Raw genomic sequence first — 25,665 nt, 5'->3', positions numbered from 1 at the left:
CATTCTGACAGGAATAACAAAGCAAGGGTGTCACACATCCCTGAGGATAGCTCGTTTCCTCGTTCCTGGTAAAAAGCACAGTTAAATTCTAAGGTATTATGCAGAAGGGTTTCCAGGAGAAAGTCTTTTCTCTGTAAAAAGAAATTGCAGCACGGTTTAGATTTGCAAAGCTGCTTCTGAATAAACAACAAGACTTCTGGAAATCTGTCCCACAGCTAAAGCTCAGACCAAACTGGGTCATTAACAGGACAATGATCCAGAGCAGCGCAGCAAATCTGCAACGGTCCACTCAGAGTCCAGACCTCAACCGACTGAGATGTTGTGATGGGACCTTCAGAGACCTGTGCATGAATGAATACCGCAAACCTCAATGAACTGAAGTAACGCAGTATAGTGAGAAACTTATAGAGTCACACAGAAAATGATTGTTTCAGGTTACTGGAAGGACGTTCTGCTGAATCACAGGATCTGTCTGAAGAAGCAACAAGAACGGAAACACAAACGCGAGTCGTTGACGAGACACAGGCGGAAACACTCAGAAGACAGACAGGAAATTTGTGGGAGCCAAGTTAAGATAGTTCATATGTTTTAGTATTTATATTTCGCTGTTGTTAAGCTCGTTTGTGTAATTAATAATTTAGGAAGTAAATGCATGTTTATGGTGGAACTAAAATTATTTTATTGCTGTGTTGGTTTGGTTACGTAGTACCATGAATACATGTGCCTTAAAGACTCGTGTTTATAGTAAAATCCGGGCATCACGGATGTATGCAAATTAGCGCATGCGGTGCGGGAGGGGGGAGAGAGAAAAAGAGTTAATACGGCATAAACTATACGCGGCAGCAGGGTAGAACAGAGCCACACGGTTTTCCTACCGTAGTAGGTTATTTTGTTGAGGATAAGTTAAACCTGACCACTCCTGTAAGATGCAAACTGTGAAATAAATTTTTTGTTACATCTTTTCACATCAGAGTCCCGTGGAGTTCTTTTTCCTCTTCAAACTGACGTACGCGAGTGAAGCACGGGAAAACTGGTCTCACGGCTTATACAAAATGAATGTATAGGCGACACAAGAAAAAGCAACATTAGGAATTAAAGAGGATATTTTTTTAAAAACTGCACAGCTAAACTGAGACTGCAGTGCCGTTTGTGTCGCTGTTAGTGAAATACGACTGTGTATCTGATCAGCACTGCCACCGAAAGCCCGAACGCATCACCCCTCTGCACTTTATACATGTGTTTCACACCTGTTACCATGGTGATCTAGCCAGGTAAAAGAAGCTAAAGGGAGATCCACCAGTGAAAACGCTGACTTTAAGCTGCTCACTCATTAACATTGCTGCTGTTTCTCGTGCTTCCTGTGCCGGAGTAACAGTACTCATAAAGGCTCTGGAGCTTTCCCATGTGCGCACACACCTGCACTGTTTCCTGTCCTCGCACAGACTGAGACGCTGTCCCGGCTGCTGATCAACTTCTGAATGGAGACGCTGCCTAAAGACGCACTCTGACATTTAAACCAACATCATTTTACCTGCTCTCAGCTGTCACAGCGATTATTCACACCTACAGCCTCAAAAAATCCAAACAATACCGCCGGTTCAACATAACGGTTTAAATGATCACATTACATACATATTAATATGATAATTCAATGACCTTTTCACCTAAAATTAATTCTTTTCAGCTCACCTCCATCATCCTCTTATCAGAACAGCTCAATTACTGACGGCTCCACTGACACATTCACATCATGTTTGAATCACAAATGAAAAAAGAGATACGTGTGAATGAGAGGGAGGCAGGTGAGTGTAAATACGTGGGGTCAACCATCCAAACCATGAGAGGTGAAGAAAAGAAGGGGGTGGAACGGGTGGAGATGAGCATATACGGATATACTGATGGAGCTGCCAGGTAGGGGGACCTCAGAAAGGATGTTGTGAAGGAGGTCATGCAGAGGGTTGGTGTGACAGAGGGGGATGCTGGGATAGGAGGAGATGGAGGCAGAAGAAGACTGATCATTTTTGGACTCTTCTCAGGCGATGATCTGATGATAAAACTCGACTGCAGGTTTTCTGTGCGTTACTAACTCGATACACAGAAAAGCCGAAGCCCTTTGATGCCTTTACAACAACAGACATATGAGCTTCATATGAACTAAACCGATTTAACTCCACAAACCACACTTTGACATGTTTCGGCCCCGGGAGCAGCCGCAGCATGGACGATGAAATTTCTAACAAATTTAGCATTAATCGTGTTTTGTGCAGCCACGTTTTCTGGCGTGTACCTGCAGTTTTTAGGGCCATCATCCAGTCCCACCCCCTCCTTCTCCTCCTCCCTTCCTGCTCTTGGTCAGCATTACTGCAGCAACCGCCTCCCTCCTCCAGCTCTGGTCTGCACGTGTCTGTGTGCTCAGCTTCCTGTAAGCGCGTACCGATTCTTCTCCTCGTTTTATCTCTCCTGTTGATCTCGGTAGGAGCTCCTCTTCCTCTCAGCCCACCTCTCTCTGCCCCGCTGAGGCTCTCGGCTTCATTCAGCCTTTGTTTTACAGTCGACCACAAACAGAAAGTGGCAGTGATCCATCACTCTGCCTCCTTTTCCACACACCACAAACTGAATCTGTTCTCACTTATAGCAGGCACTCATGGCAGAGTCCGATATGGTCTCCTGCTATAGATGGAAATTAATCTCTCGGTTAGGGGCTTCCTGGATTACTCCGGTTTGTTTCAGCCTGCCTGCCTCGTCCTTGATGTTTCTAAAGGCTATGTTAACTTTGCACTCTCATCCTTTGCTGTCATTGTGATGGATACTGGGTCAAAAAGCAGAAATTTCACCCATCTATCCATTAAATGAAAACCTCATCCAATTCAGTGCAGGAGCCTATCCCGGCCGTCACAGGCTAACAGAGACAAAGACCAAATTAAACTGAACCTCACGCATGTCTTTGAACTGTGCTGGAGGAAGCACATGGAGAACAACCTCCTCACAGAAAGGCCTTAGCCTGGATTCAAACCCTGGACCTTCTCGAGGAGAGGTGATGCTGCTAGCCACCACACGAGTGGGCGAAGATTGTTCTCAGTTGACCCTCTGCTGGACCGCACCGAAATGATCTTTTAAGAAAGTAAGCACATCTAAAAGATTTTAAACTTCTATACTTTTACCCAAAACAGCTAGCAAAGAAGCATGTGGACACTTTAAGGCTTCCCAGGATGCCCCACCCATTAAAACTGTATCTGAACACTCACATCGAAAGGCAGAACCTCCACCGACGTGTTGAAAAGTTTGTCTCCTGGATGTTCGATGTTTCCGCTCCGGAAGAAAAACCTGAGAGAAAGAGAGAGAGGTGATATTTCAGTAAGAGGAGCAGGGACGGAGGGAAGACTCTAACCTGTGGTACTCCCCCTATCCCGTCCTTCGTTACTGACCTTTCGATGCGAACAGGTGTGAAGAATCGTATCCGTATGAAATCCCCCGCCACCGGGGTGAAGGCCCAGAAGAAGTCCTCACCCAAGTAGGCCTTCTCCAGGGTGAAGTGCTGGTAGGTCTTCAGACTGGTCGTCACCTCCGCCAGCGGGTTGGCGTGACCCTTATGGAGAGTCTGTTTCCCAAAGTCCTTATCCTAAAAAATCCCCCAAACAAACAGACATCACATGACTAAATCATTTCTTCAGTCTGAAGTCACGCCTTGCTGGATGCTTCTGCAGCTGCACGTCTGAATCACTGCACAGCTGACGCCACTGTGCAGTGACCAGAAGATAATTCGAACCGCTGGTATCATCGCCAGACGCGCTCGCTGTCCTTGATGACTAATCCACTTTCGCTTCAGTGCAGAAACCCTTCCGAAGAGCAACAGAAGCATGATGTCATGCTATTCTGGTGCACTTACAGAGACTTTTCGTATTCTGGATATCATTCAACAGCAGCACTGAGTGACCACGCACCGACCTCTGAACCTAAACTCATAACGCAAGACTGCCGCCAACAAAACGAGAATGTGATAGGATTTTAACTGCACAGACACAAACAGCAAGAAAACAGACTCAGTCCATCAGGATCTAATTCAATCCGAAGCCTTTATTAGATCACAATATGCTGTAAAAATCCAGCCATGCCACTCTGCTACCATACCACCTCGTCGTGGATGAAACATGAAATATTCACAAAACCTTTTCCACCTTTAGATTATTAATGAGAGCATTTCCCTAGTAGAAATAATAAGATTCATCTAATGAAGAAGAATAAACACCTCTGTTAGTTTTGGAGTTTAAAGAATGAAGGCGACAAAGCAGTTAAACCTGCATTCTCATCAAATGATGTGGCATCCTTTCACTAACACCTTGCCGAGCCCATATCAGTACAGATATGATATTCTTCCTCATAGTTTTACAAAGGCATCACGTCAGCGTGGATACAGCGTCTATGTCGTTGATGCAGTTTGTTAACAGAATAAGTTCAGTGTGAGCAGGCACCGTGTCTGTTATGCTTCTACACTCCAATAACGTTACTCTCTGTGATAAACATGCACTGGGAGGCACAGCGCCCTTTGTGGTCAACATTTCATTACCAAATATTTGTGTTACAGGTGAAATGACAGCAGCAGCTGCAGTTCTGACTCCTGTCAGCAGTGGCGGTCCTAGCCCGTTTGGCGCCCTGGGCGAACACTCCCTCTAATTGTTATTGATCCCTTTACCCCTGGTCCTAAAGAGTATATTTATTTATTTTCTTACCTTTCTTATACTTATTGTTTGTTTACTTGCACTGCTGTAACTGGAGCCTCGTCCTCTCGTCTCTCTATATACTGGACCTATATAGCGGAGATGACAAAGTTTACTTTGACTTCAGCAGCGAGCACAGAGGGCTCTCACGCTCACTTTTCACGTATAGAATTTCGAAAAAACATTGGTGCAAATTATAAGTCTGTATCATAATGTCTGGCGTTTTCGTGTTTGGTGGTTTGTTTTTATTTTGCCAGTTGGTTATTAGATGCTGCTCCAGCCAGCCAGAGAACCCCCGCTGCCCCGCCCTCTCCTCTCTGTGTCGCAAGCACAGTGTTGGGAAGGTTACTTTTAAAATGTATTCCACTACAGATTACAGAATACATGCCCCAAAATGTATTTTGTAACGTATTCCGTTACGTTACTCAATGAGAGTAACACATTCTGAATACTTTGGATTATTTAATATATTATCATGCTGTTTACAACTACATGAATGTACTATTGCTGTGTGATTTATTACGATTACTGAAGGTCCGCGGCTCCCAGCTGTGGTAAAGGGACCTCTGGCTAATAGTCGGTCCCGTGTCGGCTTGTAGCCGAAAACTAGCTTTACTTTGTTGTCTGGGTCAAGTTTGCTAGTGAGAGACAGAGAGAGGTGTTGAAAGGCTGCTCCAACGGAGCTTATTATTTCGGAGAAAAACACAAACACTGTGTACAGTCGAGTCTTAATAGCTTACTTACAACTGGGCTCGTCAGGCACTCTTCTTGGCTGCAGTGGTTATTATTATATTTACATGCTTCCAGCTCCCGTTTCTGTTCGATGACAACTTGTACTTTTCCACTTTTCTCCCTCCTCACGCTCACAGACACATAACGGGTATGGCGGTCCATTCTCCCTGCAGCACGGGCTACACTGCCCATGAGGCTACGTTCTTTAGGGCTATGCCTGTAGCATTCTGCCTATTAGCTTAGCACAACAACAACAACAATAAAAAGGCGCTCTCTCACCCAGGAAACACAGAGAGAGAGCGTCACCCTGTAACCATGGCAACCGTAACGCTGCTGCATGGAACAACAAAACAACAGCACAAGCAAAACCCAAACAGTCCTGACCCCTGACAATACGAAACAGGAAAATACCGCTGTGTAATCCATTTATTTCAACAAAGGTGTAACTGTAATGGAATACAGTTACTCATATTTTGTATTTTGTAACGGCGGTACGTGTGTTCCGTTACTCCCCAACACTGCGCAAGCAGCCGGCGCACGTCGCAAACGGAGGGCGCCCTTACTCCCAGCAAATGGGCGATAGAAAACCGATCGGTGCTTATGCCATTCCCACTATGCGCTGGCATGACTTGGGGCCGCATGAGTATGAGCGTGTTTTTTTTGCCGATGCCCGTGATGCCGCCCCGGGCGATTGCCGCCCGTATCAAAAACCGCTACTGCCTGTCGGGATCAGTAATGAGGAACAGGCAGGCAGAGCAACTGCTCAGGTTTGCACAACTTTGTAAATCCTGCTGGTCACCTTCACAAAGCTGGAACAGGTGTGATCTGCTTTTTTAATGTTACCTGCAGGGGAGCATTGGCGTTGTCCAGGTCCTTCATCCTTAGCTGCCACAGTAACCACTGTAATGTCACTCAGTACTTTGTCGATCATACCTCAATGTCACCGTTTTTACCACCACCATGTTGAGTTTGTAGAACCAGAAGTGGTGCTAAGCTATCAGCTAATCCAGCTAACCTGGTTAGGAAGCTCTCCACATCCACAGTCACATATTTCTAATTAGCTAATTAGCAGTCAGTAGCATCCAAATAAAATCCTAAAACTGGAGCGTAGACTTCTCGGACAGTCTGTTACTACAATAACCTCACAGCATCCATATTGGTCAGATAATGTTTTTTTTTTTAAAGGCTCCAACAGCACAAACAGATGCCAAGTTCAGGGGCAACGATTAGCTGAGGTATAAGCTAGCAGACAGCTAGCAGCTACAGCCGCCAACAGAGGCCACGCCCCTAACAAAATAAGGCTTAATACAATTTAAAGTGGTGAGTTATAATTAAACTCACACCTGTGGTGTGTGGAAGAGTTAAATTATCACAGACCCCAACTTAGTTTGTGTTTTAGGGTGTTAACATGTTAACATGTTCCAACTATTTATTTATGAGTGACTTATGTATGTATGTATGTATGTATATATATGTATATATTGTACTATTCTTAGTTAGTGTATTGTCTGTCTTGTCTTAATGTTGGTTTAAAATGGAGCACTGTAACAAAAAATAATTTCCCCCAGGGATCAATAAAGTATTCTGATTCTGATTCTGCTGTAAAGTTTTAACTTGGGAGTCTATGGGGACTGACTCGCTGCTGTTAGAGGAACTGCAGCTTTTGGTGCTTCATCACTGGTTTCACCTCCAGAGGCTGATGCATTTGTGTAACAGTTGTGTGACTTTGTCTTGTTGTGGTCCTGTTTATGAAACTTGGTTCTCTCAGACATTGTAGAGTACAGATGTCAAAACACATCCCATTCAGTTTGCTGTTTGTGATGTGCGAAATGTTTTGGCTTTGTTCATCCGCTGAATGTTCTGTCAGAATATTTTTATCGTTTATTCTGCTTGATTTGAGGTTTTCTGTCTGAGCTCTGCCTTTCTGACCCTACCTGTCACATTTCTGTCAGGAGGATTTTATAACGTTTCTGTTGTTTGTGAACAAATAATAAAAGAGAAACTCAAATCTGAAGCTTTTCCCTTTTATAAACTTTTGCAGCTCAGCATCATATCAGGTTTTAAAAGAGCAAGTGATTGGTGATGTCTGAGACTCTCTTATAAGAAGCTCCTATTTTCAGATCTTAAAGTGGACCCGCTCTGCTTCTCAGTACTTCCTGTCATAGATCTGCTGTTCTAGCAGAAGATGTTCACATTAAACACGGACAAAGTTTATAATAATGAGGTCAGAGGTCAGGCTTTACTGTGCTTTAAATGCTCAGCTTCAGCAATTTTTTTCTGGCTGTGTGTGAGGGTAACCAATCAGACGAAGATCTCCTTAAAGGGGTGGAGCTAAACCAGTTTGTTTCAGACAGTGAGGAGCTGCAGCAAGTCTGGTGTGAGATACAGAAGGATGATTCTGAACTGTGAATCATGCAAAGCTGCTCGGGTGGAGCTCCAGACTAAAAGAAGTGTCTGAAGATAAAACTGAGGGGATGAAAAGAGGATGATTATGAGTTTAAACTCCGGTTAAAGGAACGGTTTGGCCTTAGAAATAATTCAGTCGTTCTCGCTGACAGTCAGTGAACAGATATTTGTTCAGTGATGAGTCCTTATACAGCAAACCAGCAAACTCAAACACCGTTACAGCTGAGTGTTAAAGTCTCTGCAAGCAGAGGTCAGGGGTTAACTCAAGACATTTAATGACTTTGGAGAAATAAAACTCTGAATCAGTTTTGTTATTTTCACTCCGTCCATGAACAAGTCTCCAGACTTAATTTTCCCTCTTAATTACATGACTCTACAGTCGAATAAATCCGACGTCCACTTCAATTCCTCCCATTATGACTTTAATTTTAAAACTCTGGGATGATTTTCTCTCTGAAGTGGTGAACAGTTCAGGCTGGAGGGTAATAGCGGAGTTAGCCTCCATAGTTACACGGCCCCATGCAGCCGGCCTCTGCGCTTCAATCCCCACAGCGAGGAGGCTCTGGGACGGGGCGGCCGGATCGATATCCAATTGATTAGAGCAGATTGCAGCACCAGTCAGCGGGCTAATATCCACCGCGCTTAACACAGTAATCAGAGGCATTAAACGGAGGCGCTCGGGCCGAGCTGCTGGCAGGAAGCGAAGCTGCGAACAACTGCAGAGGCTTTCAATCTTCATCTCTCCAGAGACGCTGGACTGAACTCGGACTGAACCTCACCCCGCTTCAAGCTCAGGAAACTCACACTGAGGCCGTCCGGGTCAGAGCTGAGCTTTAGAACAGAAGAATAATCTCTAAAATAATCTGAAATGACACCACGGGTGGCCACGCTGCCTCATTATAGCTTAAATTATAAAGAATCTTTAACTAAAACACGACTGAAAGATGTCGCCTGCCCCTTGGAAACAGATGAAATAAGCACCATTTGTCCACCAGCTCCACAGCGTGGCTGTGAGTCTACCTGAGATTCCCCAAAACAGACGTGACAACAAATCAAAGATCAACATTCACAGGACGTTTGTGCCAAACTCTTCTTAAAGGGTCAGCTGGTGCACTGCAGCAGACTGCAGCAGACTGCAGGCACAACGGGATTCGATTGTTTTGTTTTGATTTATTGACTTATTTCTGTCCTTTTTGAGACGAATCCTTTATTCGAAAATAAATATTTTAAGAAATTTGGATGGGGCTGGAAATTAGGTTGTAGCTCAATTCCAGTAAAGTTATGAGTTGATTCGGGAATAAGAGCAAAATCAGGATGTTAACCATGCTGCAAAAAGGACAAAAAGAAATCATTGGGACGCTCGACTGGTTGCCAGCTGGTTGTTTTCTGGTTATGTTCCTGTATTAAAGTGAGGCTGCTGAACGACTGCAGTAACTACGTCACGATTCATGGAGGAATTTCTGAATTTATGCTTCACATTTGTGAGGTTCTGGTTTTATTTTGAAGGTAAGCAGTTAATATGGATTTGTGTTTATGCAGATAACAGCAGTTTTGTGACGGGAGGAACAGGAAGACAAGCTGGAAAAACGTTCCTGATAAGTTTTTATATTCATGGATGTTTCCGTGTGTCTGCTGCTAATAGGTGTTTGTGGTCGTCTTCGGGAACACGAGGCTCACAGAGCGGCACATTTCCCGCCGTGATATAAATACAGCTGCGCTCAGAGAGATGCTCAGTCATTACCTTGAGTTTCTGAATCTTTCCAGCCAGGGACGAGTGGGTGCCGACATGCTGGAAGAGCGACGGCTTAAAGCGAATCCTCAGGTTGGCTTTCTGCCTGTCACAGTGTTTCTGAAAGACAGAGAGGGGGGAGATGCAAACAGGGATATTTACAAACACACAATCCTCCCAAATCTTCAACTACAAAGCATCCGTGCAGCAGCCCTGCAGTACGAACGCTGTCACGTTAAACCGCTTACTCTCAGGCTGGAAGCACGACTCACCCTGCTGTTAGTAAGGAACGAGGGAACAGGTACGCTCCAGTATTCACTGAGGAGACGTTAACCACTTTTAGTTTGAACTTTGCCCTTAGTACATTACAACTAAAAGTTAACTAAACTGTAATAAAACAAAACAAACCATAAAGAAAGGAGAAATCTAAAATACAAAGCGTCATTAACTGTTGTGAAGGAGTATTTTTTTTAACCCAGATAATGTTTAACCCGTTAGTAAAAAGTAATCAGCCAATGAAAACAAAGTAAAACTAAGCCTTCTGACTAATCCCACTGACACCCCTCCTCCTCCTCCTCAGGATATATTCATTTATTTCCAAAAATTCATGTGAGCACCAGTGTTGGTCAAGTTACTTGAAAAAAGTAATCAGTAACTAATTACTGATTACTCCCCCCAAAAAGTAATCCCGTTACTTTACTGATTACTTATTTTCAAAAGTAATTAATTACTTAGTTACTTAGTTACTTTTTAAAAACACGATTTACAACCTGAAGAGGTGATAAAGTGATAGATCTTTCAGCCCAATTCTACTTTTTCTACATAATCCATCATACAAAATGTAATCAAATGGAAAAGTCTCTTTTTAAAACTTGTTTTATCAGTTTTAATCTTTTAACTTTATGCATCAAGCAAAACATTTAATTATATGCAACATTCTCTGACTTGAATAAATTAGTTTAACATTTAAACCTATTTTCTACACATTCCAGCACATAAAATAAAATATTTTTTGTGTTTTCACTCACTCTTTCAAACAGATGCAAGTAAAACACAGCAGAAAATAAATAAAGTCAAAGACTCAGCGGTCCTTTTGCTCTATTTTCACCTGTAAAGCAGGAGCAGGGTAGGCGGAGGGTTACCCTGGTGCAGGTGTGCTGCGGTCAGTTGAAGAATCCGCGCGAGTGTCTCTGTGAGTTTCCCATCATGTCGTAGCTACTCGGTGCTTGCTCGGAAGTTTAGGGGTTTTTTTCGCTGTAAAAAGAAGTTTTCTTCCCACGCACGATGGACGCTAATGTTTTTGTCACTTTTTATGGAATCAAACTCAAAATAAGGTCAGTACTTCCACACTTTAAACGCTGCACGCTCATACTCTCTCCCGCACTTGATATATTATCCATTGTTGATCTGCACACAGCTGCTGTCACCAACGTCGCACTTGCTTACGTCACTGTCATGAGACATTCTCGCAAAAAAAATCACGGTTTTAGTAACGCAGTAACGCAGCGTTCCTACGGGAAAGTAACGGTAATCTAATTACCGATTTTGCAATAGTAATCCCTTACTTTACTCGTTACTTGAAAAAAGTAATCAGATTACAGTAACGCGTTACAAGTAACGCGTTACTGCCCATCTCTGGTGAGCACAGTTTGAATTTCACACTTTAACTGTGTTATTAATTACCACTGGAAAGGTTTCGGTTTTGAAAACCAGCTTTGAGTTCAAATAAACTGTTGCCACTTTGTTCAAAGTTCTGTTTCTCAGTCAGGAATTTGTGTCCATCGACAGAAGCAAATCAAACTGTGACTTTTTCACTTTTTTCCAGGAGACTGAGCTGAAACACTGCACACACTCTTTGTAACGCCAAAGCTGATTTTACATTCTGACTGAAAATCACACAAAGGCAGCAAAAACACATCAGTCACTTGTTCGCCACCAATATGCCCCACTACCGGATCGCTAACACATGATGTGCTTAACAGTGTGACACAGGTGCCACTCAGAAACAAAACAGCCTCATATGAAGCTCCGGAAAGTTGGAAAATTGTCAGGGCCAATAACAATCTGAAGCCTTCATCGATGAAAAGACTTCAAAGTGTTGCTGTTATCATACTGATGCACATGTGAGAGGTTTGGCAGCTGACAGAATGGTTAAAAGTATGAGTTTTTTTGTTTTTCTGGCTGATATTGTGTTATATACAGTAGATATCATGGTAAACCCTTCATTCAGTATTGATCTCCTCTGTTTTTGATGATTTCTGTTGGATCCACTCACCGCATCCTTCTCAGGGTTGCACACTTTGACCCACATGATGTGGTCCAGCAGCCAGTCGATGGGTTTGTCTTTGTAGAACATCAGCATGAACTCCACGATGAGCGACAGGTCCAAAGACTTAAACATCTTACCTGCACAGAGAGAAGCACAGCTCAGTGCAAGCCCTTCATGCATTTTGGTTCATCGAACTCTTTGACTTACACTCAGATATTTAGATAAGCAATGAGCTCCCCAACAGAGCTGCACTCAAAAAGCATGTTAGTGAAAAGATGCAGTGATTCAGAAACAGTTTGCTGGTGAGATTCTGGGACAGTATAAAAGCTCTGATTCCCGTCATCCAGCAGCAAGAAAGTCAGAAGTGAGAGGTCACAACAGCGGCGACACATCAAGATGGAGCAGTGACCTTTATTGTCATTCATCAGTGCCATACTTATATTTCATACTGCTGCTCTGTTTTCCTATGCCCAGAGGAAGTATTCAGATTCTTTATTTTTAGCACGAGAATCAAAACTACAAACTAAAAATATTCCTTTACGAATTAAAAAAGTATGAAAACAAGAAAAAAGAAATACATACAGAAGTAAAAGTACTCCCATTGCAGATAATGATCTACCTTAGCTGAGGCAGCTAAAACAAGACATTTGTCATATTTGTTTTAAGAATTTCAGCGGATCCTCCCAGTTATTCGGTCCATTTTGTTTTTCACTCATTTTGCTAATAGTGTGGGGACTCATGCCGGAAAACTTAATACTGTCACGGTCCTGGGTCGGGTCGACCCAGTATTTTGAGTTTCTTATGTTTTGGTTTATTTTGCATTATGGAATAGTTATTCTCTGGTGATACTGTTTTGATTACAATTATATTCTGATTCTTTAGTTATCTGATGATGATGTTGATGATGATTATTTCTGGTTTAGGTTTTGTTATCTTGCCCTTATGTTTGGTTTAGGTTGCCTGTGCTTAGTCTTCTCTGCCCGTATGTCCCTCTGTTTGTCCATGACGTCATTATGCCTGTTTACGAGTCTGTCTCTGTCTGGCGTGTGCTTCCTGTTTTATTTTGTAGGTCTGTGCCCTTTGTCAGTGCGTTCAGCTTTGTGCTCTCCCTGTCTCGTCAGTGTAATCAACGTCAGCCGTGTCTCCCAGCTGTTTCCTCTTTGCTCCGTTCACCTCTTGTATTTAGTGTCTGTGTCTTCCCCTACTCGGTGTCGCATCGTTAACGTCTGTTCACCCTCACTTGCTGCGTGTTTAGGATTTCCAGTCCTCCTGCATCTCTTTTTAGAGTTTTGTTTGCTTTTGTGAGTTTTATTTTATCTTGATGTTCTGCTCCAGCAATAAAGCTGCATTTTCTGTTTAAACCTCGTGTCCTGAGAATCCTGCATTTTGGGTCCACCACTCCTGCCTGCCTGCCACACAGCCGACCATGACAAATACCAACAAATTCAATTTGTTCTGTTAGTTGGTTTACTAATAAACAGATTTCACAGTGTTTCAAGTAACAGACATTTTGAATCTATGAAAACATTCTAGGCTCTTTCTTAAATAGAACAATCTAGCTCTTTTTTTTTTTTTTTTTTTTAGATCTATGAGAACATTCTAGCTCTTTCTTGAATCTATCAGAACAGTCTTATTTTCTTGATCTATAAGAATATTCCAGACTAATTTTTTGTAGCTGTGGGAACCTTCCATCAATATTTTACAATTTTGCATTTTGCACTAAAGGGCTGCATAATGAAATCAAAATATAATTGAAATGACCTGAATGTGAACACTCTTCCAGTGGTCTTCAGAAATGCAAGTCACCAAGTGCTTTACAAAGGCAAAAAACAGGCTGACATACAGAGACTCCTTCATTTATTTGAGAGATGCGTTGGGTTGTGTATTGCTGTAGGTAGTATTTTGTGTGTTAAAGTTGGAGTGGTCATAACAAAGAAGTATTTCCACAACTACGAAATGAAACTTTTGAAAGCAACTTAAGTAAAAAGTGCAACTCCTCCTTTCCCCGAATTCTTTATGACTTGGGTCAACGCAAAGCTAATACGAACCACAGAGACCCCGTAAACACATTAAACACATGAGAAACATGGAAATTATTTGGGGTTTTTAAGGTTTGAATGGTTCTTTTTCCAGGGTGGAGTGATTGCACAGCATTCATCATCAATGACTTAAAAAAAAAAACGAATTTCTTTTGTATTTTCTCAAATCATTAAACATGCTGCTGTATAATCCTTCCACCCTGGAAAAAGAGCCATTCCAAGAGCTCACTAAAAGCCCAAATTAAAACGATATTCATGCTGTTGATGAGTGGATGCAAAATGCTGACCACAACTCTAAATGTGACATACCAGTTAAAATAAAAACTGGAATCATTGCTTATTTGCTGTTCCTTTTGGTTACTTTTTGGTATCTGGTGGACTAGTTGCTGCCTACAGACGAATAGCTGTGCTAGTCAAAATTAAAGCAGCCTCACTCTCTCTGCCTGATGATTGCTGATTGGTTTATTTTCAATAATTATCTTGTTAGTTTCTGTTCAGCTGCTCCTGAAATCTGAAGGCATGTTAGAATAGTGCAGCAGGGCTGCTTATCCTTCAGATTTATCAAATTTTTACTTCACCTCGCTGCGTGAGGGGAGCTGGAGCTTTATGCCACTGCCACTGTCCAGTTCATCCAGCTGCCTGAAATAACTTCTCGTCACTCAGCTCTTCAGTCTGCTTGTTTCTGTTGTTTTCTCTGCAGAGTCAGGCCGAGCTAAAGGAAACCTTCTCCACAAATGAAAGGTCAGAAAGTGAGCCGCACAGTCTCCACAGACTGAAACAATGACGAGGGCGAATTAAAAGGCCAGCAGAGAGCTCTGCCATGCTCCTGCCCCTTCTACTCCGCCCTGATACATTTGGACAGTTGAACCTCTGGAGGGTCGGATGTTTGACGAGGCATCGGAAAAAAAACTGCCCCCTGCAGATGTGAACGAGGCTGAAGAGAGGCTAAACTTAGCAAATGCAAAACCCAAATTCAAACAGTTGAATTAGAGAGCAGCCCCGCAGCGCCACAGCTCTCCCTCCGTCTGATTTAATTCAGTGAGTCAGCTTCACCCTGATGAATTTATTAAAGCAGCCGCTGCTCACAGGCGACTCAGGGTCAGGGAGGATTCGTAAGGTCGCAGCCGAGGACCAGAGGGAGGCCCGGAGGTACGAAGAGGAGCAGGAGGAGGAGGAGGTCTGTGATGCTCAGACAGTCAGAGATGAGCACAAACATCCAGGTGTGAAATCAACATCATCCACCTCAGAGATGAGACTCATGCTGTTCTCCATCACACACGCCTCCCTCTGCATTCACCTCCATCCCTCTTTCTACTTCTGTAGCCCTCGCTATCATTTCTCCATCAAATCAAATTTCGAACGAGCCAGCAGGAGCAGGAGGCGAAACGCTGCCAAAATCCGTTAAAGACAGGTGAACCCTGTAACTGATTCATTCAGAAAACAAACAGACTGCTGCAGGAAATGTTAGAAACACCAGCTCCAAATCCTCCCTCCTCCCATCACCGCCGAATGCTTCTGCCTCTCATTCTGCTTCATTTCTTCTTCTGCTTTGATTTATTCTGGAGCATCTCAACACACAGCGGCATGCTGTTAAAACACCGACATCAATCTCAAGATTTCCAAACAAATCTAACACCAAACTATTTCCTGTTTTGTTTTTTCTAAACACTGGCAGATAGTAGCCTCAGCTCTCAGTGGATGTTGCTGGTTAGTGACTGCAGTACCTCTAACGTCCACTAGAGGAAGCAGCAGCATGAGCAAGTCCCCATAGAAATAAACAGGCTAATTTCATGTGAAGTTTACAGTAATGATAGCTTGGTTTGGTGTAATGGTTACTGGCATTTATTCAGATTTGTGACAGAATTTAAGTCGTCCTGAAGCGGCAGAGCAGCCCAGACCATCACACTACCACCACCATGTCTGACTGTCGCCGTCATCTTTCTATGAAATGCTGTTAGTTTGATGCAGATGTAACGGGACTCAAACCTTCCAGGTCTCATCAGTCTCATCAGTCCACAGAATATCTTCCCAGAAGTCTCGGCGATCATCCAGATGTTTTTGGCAGATGTGAAACGAGCCTTCGTGATCTTCTTGCTCAGCAGTGATTTTTTTCCTTGGACTCTCCCATGGAGGCCATTTTTGTCTCTTTCTCATGGTGGAGTCATGACCTCTGACCTTATCTGAGCCGAGTGAGGCCTGCAGTGCTTCAGTGTTGTTCTGGGTTCTTCTCTGACCTCCTGGATGAGTCGAGCGCTCTTGGAATAGTTGGAATAAGACCGGCTGCTCCTGGGGAGCTTCATCGCGTTCCAGGTTTTCTCCATGTGTGGATAATGTCTCTCGCTGTAGATCACTGGAAACCCAAAGCATTAGAAATGGCTCTGTAACCCTTTCCAGACTGATAGATGTCAGAGACTTTGTTTCTCAGCTGTTTCTTTAGAGTGTGGCATGATGTGCTGCTTTTTGAGATCTCTTAGTCTGCTTTACTTTGTCACACAGTTTCTACTTAAGCGATTTTGTGATCCAGCAGTGATCTGGCCTGGGAACGGCAGTGAAACTGTGTTTAATCACAGTTAATTCATACTTTAGCAAGGTGTTACTTTGGATATTCTTTTTTACCTTTATAGAAGAAATAATCATTTCAATTTTTTAAATTTATTTTATCTTTGAACCCTAAAAGAGCTCATCACATCGGCCGTAACTAATCAGACGATAATTGTTTTTGCGGATATGAGGAAAGAATTTAAGCAAAGCAAGTATGACGAAAACTGTAAAACCTGTCCGGAGATCCAATTGTTGAGCACATGATTAAAATCTGTTATAACGTGAGAAAATATTTCAAAGAAACGGTCCGTCTTGGTGTTCCTGTGGCAGATGCTACATGAAAAGTTTGGGCTTCTAAAAGCTTTAAAATATTCAAAATCCTCCAAACTCTGATGATGTCTTTTTAAGACCTGAGGCATAAATTAAATTTGAATAGAAACTTTTTTTACTTTCACAGCCAAGAAGTTTAGTGAGCGCATTGTGTTGATGTGCTTTTACCGAACGCCCACAGACACCTGCCGAAATAATGAAAGCACATCATATCAGCTTATTCTCTGTTATTCATACATTATAAATAAATACATAAATAAATAAATAACAATTTCAAACTAAATGTAGTGGCACACGGAGCCAAAAATCATGCAGACACTTCTGAACCACATCGTGTTTTAATTTTAAATAATTATTGCACTTGTTTGGTTTAATGTGTTAATCACCTTCATTATTTCCATTATTATCAGAGGCTGATGCGAGCGTGTCCCTGAGCTGGATGCTCTTCATCACCTTCTGTTGCCCAACACAGTTTTTCCTCTTTAAAGAGAACAAAGGCCGTGTGATGAAGGCACAGAGCGACTCTCACCCCTTCATTAACTTCACTGTCACACGACCCACAAAGCAACAGTTTCATCAGCCTCCCGCAGCAGCAGGATTACATCTGAGGATTTCGCTTAATGATGTCCCCGTGCAGCGCAGACACACAGCGACGTGAGTGTACCCTCACCTACAGCACGCTCCACTCTTAAATAACAGCGTTAAAGAGATTTTCATCAGAAAACTTTGACGCTCCTGTTGAGCCAAGAACATAAATCCGTTTGGATTGTTTCCTGCGTCCCTCTGGGTTTCATAACACACATAATGATAATTGATTGTTTTCTGCTCTGCAGTTAGCACAATCAATAATTCACAAGTAAAAATGTTTAATTTCTTTTGATGGAGAAGCTGCGCCTGAAGCGGAGACGAGGCGGCGTTCCGATGACTGCAGAGCGTCTCCGTGGAGATGGATCTGTCTGGATAAATACTGACGTTCCTCCAGAGATCCTGCGAAGCAATTTAGTCCCGAGGCTTTGTATTAAAATGGGGGACAGTAAGAGCGAGAGGATTTAACACATCAAAACAATACGGCTCACTTTGAAGGCTTCAGCAAAGCCTGCCAGCTTTTTGTACCGAGCTGTATCGCGCTTCCTGAGAAACGTTCAGACTCGCCGACACGTGTACAAATCCACTTTCACTGCGCATCAGCATTTCTTAACCGGACTCATGAAGGAATCTGTCAATGTTTCAAGCTTAATGTGGAGAGGACCCAAAAGCAGAACTCTTCCTCTTCTTCTTCTTTCAGCTGCTCCTTTCAGGTTTCACCACAGTGGATGATCTGTCTCCACCTCCTCCTATCCCAGCATCCTCCTCTTTCACACATCCTCCTTCATTGCATCCATGAATCTTCTCTGAGGTCTTCCTCTTCTCTTCCTGCCAGGCAGCTCCAGTATATCCACTCTTCCTGAGCTGTCCCTCTTATGGACACATTTCTAATCCTGTCCATCCTGCTCACTCCCAGTGAGCATGTTAACATCTCCAGCCCAGCCTCCATCATCTCCAAAACATCCATCAGAGCAGGTCTCATTACCATCTTGTAAACCTGCCCTTTCACTCTTGCTGATAACCTTCTGTCACATGAAGTAAAAACAGAACCAAACGCTGCACAGCATCATAAATACTCGGGGTCAATAGAAGAACAATGATGCAACAATGAGGATGCAGCTGCAAAATGCGAGATGGGAATAAAAGTTTTGTGCAGCTGTGTGATGTTGCTGATATTTTTTATTAGATACCTAAGTCAAAAGAAAGAATCTGACATAGAGCCAGCTGTGGTCAACAAGCAGTTTCTGTAAAGTCACATTCAGCAATACCCAAACACTTCACGTGGAGCTGTTCATGAACATAATGTCTTCCTCTCCACTGAGAATGAAGACGTCTGCATCCGAACCAGAAAAAAAGGACTGCAGCAGAAACAGAAACATCAGGAGAAATTTTTTATGCTGGTCCCTGTACATAGACGTAATGTAGGAAAAATTTACCCACAGTGTCTGTAATTAAGTCCTCAGTCACACAGTCCTCAGAGACCATGTGGTAACTGCCTGACAACCATCAGCTATTAAGGAAAAAATTGTCTTCCCTGAACTGTTGTGAGTGTTTGCTGGGAGCTGCTACGAAATCAGGGTCTGAAGATGGGCCCGTGACCCGTGGTAACCTGTGGTTGCTAGGGAAAAATGAGCATTCTCCAACTCGTTGATGAGTGGCTGCTACAGGTTGTTGTCATGGACTCTGAGAAACTGGTTGCAAAGTGGTTTGGAGTGTGTTTGTATGGAAGACACTGACAACGACAACAACAGTCACCTCAAGGTAGGGCTGTGCGATATGACAAAAATCTCATATCCCGATATAAGACATTTATCGTCCTGACAACGATATAAATCACAAAAATGTAATATTTTCTGTAAATTCTGTGAATCTCGGGCAGCTCGACTTGCGTTTAGTTTTTCCAGCTGGGCGTCCTTTTCCTGGATTCGAGTGTTTTAACTGATGTATGAAACGATACATTTTTAGACTTAAGTTGTAACGGCCACCATTTTCTCTTAAAGTTTGAGTCTAAAGGTTTATTTTTTAGCACCTGACGGCTCGTTTTTTGCTTCTCATCCGTAAACTCTCTGCATACTCTTTCATGTGATTCAGTTTATTTTGAAAAGTCTCAACAGGATCTTGAGCTTTATTGTGAAAGGTTTACGTGGAAAACAAACAAGCGGACAGCGGAGCCGCGCGATGGTTTTACCGTTTTATCGTTGCTAACAAAAACATGTAAAAACAGGCACTTGTCCGCCCATAGTGTGGTTATATTAAATATAAGAGAAAGAGAGAACTTTAATTAATATAGCCACTACAGTGACCATCAAAACGATGAAAAATATTGCTGTAAACAGTTTATTTTATGACACCACGAAACAAACGATAGCATAATAGGAAACGATAGACGTTTTTATATTGTCATCCAATATACATCGTTATATGAACAGCCCTGCCTCAAGGTGCTTTATACTGTAAGATAAAGCCCATATAATAATACAGAGAAGACCCCAACAATGACATAAACCCCTATGAGCAAGCACTTGGTGACAGTGGTAAGGAAAACTCCCTTTTCAGTGAGTCAGGAAAGGTGGCCATCTGCAAACATTCACCAGATACTCGCTGGGCTTCGGTGAAACATGTGATGCCTGAAAAGGCAACCCTTTGTCTTCAATGTAAAAATTATGCTTTTACTTTGAAGGTTTCACTACCGCTCAGCGTGTTTTCAGACAAGCTGGTCTTCCCTGTGGGAATCTACTAATGACCAAAGTAATCAAAAGGATGTTTTCAGTGTAGCACACTCTGTGCGACCAGTTTCACCCGGCAACCACTTGCCAACCAGTTGAGGACTGGTTTCATTTTTCTGGGTCACTGTCCGCAGCATCTGCCTGACACTGGCATCCTCCTGACACTGGCATCCTCACGACGCTTTGCTTTGTAATGTTTTTGACTGGTCAAACATGCGTTTGTCACCATCTTGCTCAGGATTTAGAACTGTAATATTCAATTTAACATTATAACTGTCACAGATACTGTCCACATGGGGTGAGCATGTTGTTTATTCCTATTTTAATGTGCAGCATTTGAAAACACCCGACTCAGAAAACCTGGTAAAAATTCAGTGAGTTATGATGATTTTGGATCTGGATAAAGATAATTATGGATCGACCTTCTACCTCAGTCCACCTCAGCTGTATTTTTATGTATTTATGTTGGTTTGGAAAGACTGAGCTTGGGTTTGATTTTCTTGAAATTAATTTATGTGTCAGGTCTTTTGATATAAATCTCCATGGAAGTCCTTATTTCTAGGTGTTTTTTCTTTGTGTTAATTGTTTTTAATAATATAAATTTACTTTCAGGTTTTCCGTGCTCTTTGAGCTGCGAGGGCCGTGGGAATTTATCACATTAAATCACACATGGATTATTCTCAGCAGCTGTTTCAGTCCTGATCAACCATCAGTCGAAGCAAATTAACGGCGGCTCTGGTTAGGAAGGAGAGTTTACTTTTTGGGCACTGAAGGTCTGAACTTTCAGCACAAATACACGATTAGTAGGTAGCAGCTTCAGGATTTAATTACAGAGCGTGTTAACGTGACGAAACCTCTGATCTCGCGATTTCAGGTTCTGTTACATCGGCTTATCTGTCAGCGCTGGAAACAGTTCTGAGGATAAATCCTGACTCTGGTTCCAGGCGAATAACACCGGTGTTCCACGTGCCGCCGACAGCTGATTGGATCCAGGAAGAATTCATTGATTAGACCTGACAGAATAATTAGAAGGCAGATCAGATGCAGGCTGATGCCTCAATTAATCTGCTGGATTTAATTCATGAGTCAGATGGAAACTTCACATCCTGTCAGAGGCAGCGAACCTCACTGCTTCCATCATCGCCTCAGTCGTGAAGCTTAGAAGGTGTGGAAATGTCCGGCCTCCATTGTCTGGCCACTCAATCCCTGAAATGTGCTCTCTGGCAACTTTTGTTCTTATATATGTGTGAATATGTATGAATCAGTATTAATTACACTGGTCTGCAAAAACCAAAGCTAAATATTTATTGTTTATTGCTGGAAACTTCAGACTGGCTCTTTATCGGTTTACACAGATATGACTTAAGCTTCCACGTCATGGTTTTGAGCTACAGATCATTGATGTTTACACTGACTGGAATTTGAACTTTTCCTGCCAAAATAATTTAAAATGTTTGCTCTGAAAAGAAATCAGGAGAGACTTAAAGCAAATCTCTGTAAATTCAGACAAAAATAAAACGAGGTCAGCGTGGCCGAAAGCGTTGCTCACATCCGTGTCTCTTTTCAAAACCCAACAGTAGCCACTCTTCAAGCTCAGATTCAGTTTTCCCTGATATCAGTTTTCCATCACTTTTATATCTTGATAAAGTCTTTCTCCACAATGTCATCGCACGATGACACGGCACGATGTCATCGCTCTTCGCTGACATCATCCCGATCTGGTGGGAAAAAGTTGAGATGAGACTGCAAAAAATATGCAGTGATATTCTGGCATTCATGTTCTCAGCAAGCTCAGCAGGACAACCGGCACGAGCGTTTCCCGTTACCGCGGACTCAGCTGGATTCAGCTGTCGTGTCCTGGGTCGTATTTGTGAGCTTTGCATCTTTCTGGCCTGTTCTTTAGTGTATTTAGTCTGTTCCTAGTTCCTGGTTGCTTTAGAGCAGGGGTCCCCAATCCCAGTCCACGAGGGCTGGTGTCCTGCAGGTTTTAGATGTGTCCTTGATCCATCACAGCTGATTTAAATGGATAAATTACCTTCTCAACATGTCTTGAAGTTTTCCAGAGGCCTGGTAATGACTAATCATGTGATTCAGGTGTGTTGACCCAGGGTGAGATCTAAAACCTGCAGGGACACCGGCCCCGGGGACCAGAGTGTCAGACTTGTTTTACTTTGTGGGCCACATGCTGCCCACTTTGAGCTTAAATGGGCCAGATGAGTCAAAGTCGTTCTCTCAATCTAAAAACGTTTAATTACACATTTAATCCCTGAGGTAACTAATCAACTGTAGCAGAAATCTGTTACTTCTTTACTTTGGTGGTGTCTGAATGGCGATGGAAATGCCAGTATAGTATGAGACGCTGTAAAAATCTAATCCCTCCTTCACTTTTTCCACAGTTGTCCAGTCGGCCGAATTAAGACTCTTTGATGGGCTGATTCTGGCCACCGAGCCGACTGTTTGACACTCAGTGCTTCATCCTACTGTGTCATTCCTCCAGTATTAAGTCCATTCATGTGTTTTCCCAATTTGGTTATCATTCTTCCTGCTTTATTTTGAAAGTCAGTTGTTCCTTGTACTCTGCTTTCACTTGTCCTCCCCTGTGTCTTTTTCTTTGATTTAGTTCAGCTGAGTTTTGTTCTCTCAGCTGTTTCCACTTCCTCTTGCTTATGTTTATATAGTCGCCGTCTCCTCTTGTCCGTCATCAGAGCGTCTGTTCTTCATGCCCCAGAGTTTTCCAGCCAGCTGTTTTGATCATGGTGATGTCACATGCTGCTGTGCTGAACTGCAGAACCGTCGCTGTGCTTTCCTCCATTTAAAAAGCTGAGAAAAGTTTAACTTTTAAAATGCAAGCACTGTTCAAATCAAACTCAAATCACGATATTCTCATCCTCTCAGGGGTGGATGTCCTGAGAGAATGAGCTAGTTCTTGTTCTTGGGTACAGGAATAAAATTTAGCAGTCAGCTAGTCTGGATCACGCTAATGGCTAATTAAACCTAAATATGATGACGTGTAAGCAAAGACACCCCCGCAACATCAGGCCTGTAACACCTACGTGTGAATCTGGCCTGAGAGAGAAGCGAAAGAGGATTTTGCAACTGAAGCAAACCTGGCTGACGACAGAGAAACAGAAGGCACGGCTTTTTATTTAGAGTGACACGGCTTATGGAAAAAAACGGAGGTTTGGGCAGCGAGGTGGTGAATGCATTTCCCTCGAGACTATGACTCAAAACAAAGAAAAGGACTGGCATCAGAGCTGAAACAGAAAAATGGCAAAAGAAAAAGAAGGACGAAGGCGGAGGACGAGGAGAGCCCGGCATGTCAGCCCAGGATGAGAAACTACGATTATTGAAAATAAAAAGCATCCATCAGTGCTAATTACAACTTATAAGTTTAAAATATTAAAGAAACGAGAGTAAGTGGAAGGCTGAGAGCCTTTTTAAAGATGTAATGCATTTGCATTTATGGTTTTTTTCTAATCTTACTGACCACTCAAAGCACTTTAGCCTACAATCACATTTTAACCATAGACTCATGCAGCACTTTGTTCTACATCACTGATTAACGCAGCACTCATGTCTGTCGACTGTTTATGGGGACAGGCAGACCTGAACTAGCCTGCGATGTCTCAGCGCTCCAATGTACAGACATCATGTCACAAACGGAAAACTGACTAAAACAAGAAGCACATTAACCAGTGAAAGCAGAGGATTAGACACTACTTCATCAGTGCTCTATTGCTGATTTTTATGCTACTTATAAATCTTTATGAACAGTTCCTTTGATAATGTCTCTGACTGGAGTAGGCAGCACAGAGCAACCTCCACCAACCACTCCCCAATCGGTTGGAGAACAGACCTTTTTCCCTAGTAGGTAAGTGTCATTTATTTATACAGCACATGTAAAAGTCAAAGTGCTTTGCGATAAAAATAAAAACCTTGGGGGTCATGAAAAATTTATGTATTTACATAAAGTAACGCAACGATAACCTGATCCAGATAACAGCCAGGGTACATCGCTCTAGTGGTTCCCCTGTGTCTGCCAACCAGTCGCTGAGCCTGTGTGACTGAAGCCTGGCAGAGCGAGAGGATCACCACCCATCAGCTCTGACTGAGGTCGTACGTTTTATCAAGCCAGCTAACTCACAGAAAGCTTGGCTGTCGAAGGCGTTTGGCAGCGACACACTTTGTGCGCTGTGCTGACCGTGCGTTTGTAACTGCACGCTGTGTTTCAGGTGTTTGTTCACCTGTTTGCTGTCCCTTCAGAAGCTAAAGGAGACAACACCGGGAAGTTCTCAGAGATGACCATTGAATGAACAACAGACCCTCCTCTCTGCTCCTCTGCCATCTGGGGAGGGGGGGGTGTCTCCTCCACCCTTGATGGAGCCGAGCGCTGTGACTCACCGATGAAGCCGAGCTGAGAGAACTCCAGGATCATCCAGTCCTCCGACGGCTGCTGCAGCGCAAAGTTCTTCATGGTGGTGAAGAAGTTTGGGCGAGCGACTATATCGTCCTCTAACTGCAACAGAGAGAGAGAGATAGAGAGAAAGACACAGTTTAGTTTCCTCCTTTAACTGTTTGTGTGTGTGTGTGTGCCCTCCAAAACAAAAAACAAAAGCCTGCTTAACGTTAACACGCACGAAATGCCAAAATGAAAAACCGCCTCAATGAACTCCTCAGATGAAGATCAAAATAAATGTGCTGAATGTGAAGAAGCAAGAGGGGAACAGAGGGAGAGGTGAGGTGGAAGCAAGAGGCAGATCATTTAAAACCCTCCAATCAGACATTTTCACAAGAAGTCGGGATCTTGCTTTTTTATTACTTATAACACAGATAAACATCCATAAACCTGTTCAGGACATCACGGAGCACAGAGCCAGAGGAACTCTCTGGAGGTTTGTAGCATTAAAAGTCAGTCACAGTTCAAAGATGCAAACATAAACCGGTAAAAGACAAACGGTGGCTCCAAAAACCATCAGACTGTGAGAAAAATGTCAATAAAAACTCAAGAGTTTTTATTGTTATTAAGAAATCGATGCACATGCAAACTTTAACAGGGTTTCCGCCTCTCGCCTCGTCTCAGCGACGGAATCAGTAAGACTTCAGCAGAGAAGCCAGACTCAACATTTCTGCTCCTGATCTCAAACCAGCAGAAGACGCTCCACAAACGCCAGCCTCCTGACACACGTCTTCCCGTCTCGTCCCCGGGGGAGTCGACAGAGTAATTACCTCCTCCACCCCCTCGCCTCACCGCTGCTCCGTGCAGACAGCGAAAACTCTGCAAAGTTCAGAGAGAATTTAAGTGTCAAAACAGCGTGTCGGCTCCGTGTTCCTGTCAGAAAGCTTCGTGTGGGAGCAGCCGAAGCTCCGCCGCCCCCGGCTGAGATGATGTCGGCGAGACTGCTCCATCACAGGAAAGTAGCCAGAAAAATAACCGGGCTCAGCTCCGGCAGGCAGACCAGCGTTCAAGTCTGCGGCTCACAACAGCCCAGCGCACAGAGCGCCACATCCATCTGTAGAGCTTCCTGCTCGCCATTCTGTCCGAAAATGCTGGAAAATGCAGATATAATTTGCTTGTCACAAACACCTCCCACCG

At 43.2% G+C, this 25,665-nt stretch overlaps 1 protein-coding gene across 1 annotated transcript in view; it reads right to left on the bottom strand.

Annotated features, from left to right (window-relative positions):
* mgat4b (alpha-1,3-mannosyl-glycoprotein 4-beta-N-acetylglucosaminyltransferase B) overlaps window positions 1–25,665 on the bottom strand; it is a 120,246-nt gene that overhangs the window by 9,827 nt on the left and 84,754 nt on the right. Inside the window, exons 8-12 of the mRNA XM_082551237.1 lie at window positions 24,474–24,588; window positions 11,858–11,988; window positions 9,595–9,702; window positions 3,426–3,619; window positions 3,246–3,324 (exon numbers count right to left, since the gene is read on the bottom strand). Coding sequence (XP_082407363.1) covers window positions 3,246–3,324; window positions 3,426–3,619; window positions 9,595–9,702; window positions 11,858–11,988; window positions 24,474–24,588 — 627 coding nt within the window. The remainder of the gene's footprint in view (window positions 1–3,245; window positions 3,325–3,425; window positions 3,620–9,594; window positions 9,703–11,857; window positions 11,989–24,473; window positions 24,589–25,665) is intronic.

This window comes from Aulonocara stuartgranti (genome assembly GCF_965226115.1).
Source record: "Aulonocara stuartgranti genome assembly, chromosome: 2".
NCBI classification, from domain to species: Eukaryota; Metazoa; Chordata; class Actinopteri; order Cichliformes; family Cichlidae; genus Aulonocara; species Aulonocara stuartgranti.
Note: the sequence above shows the minus strand (reverse complement) of the source record. Positions and strands in the feature narration are given on the sequence as shown.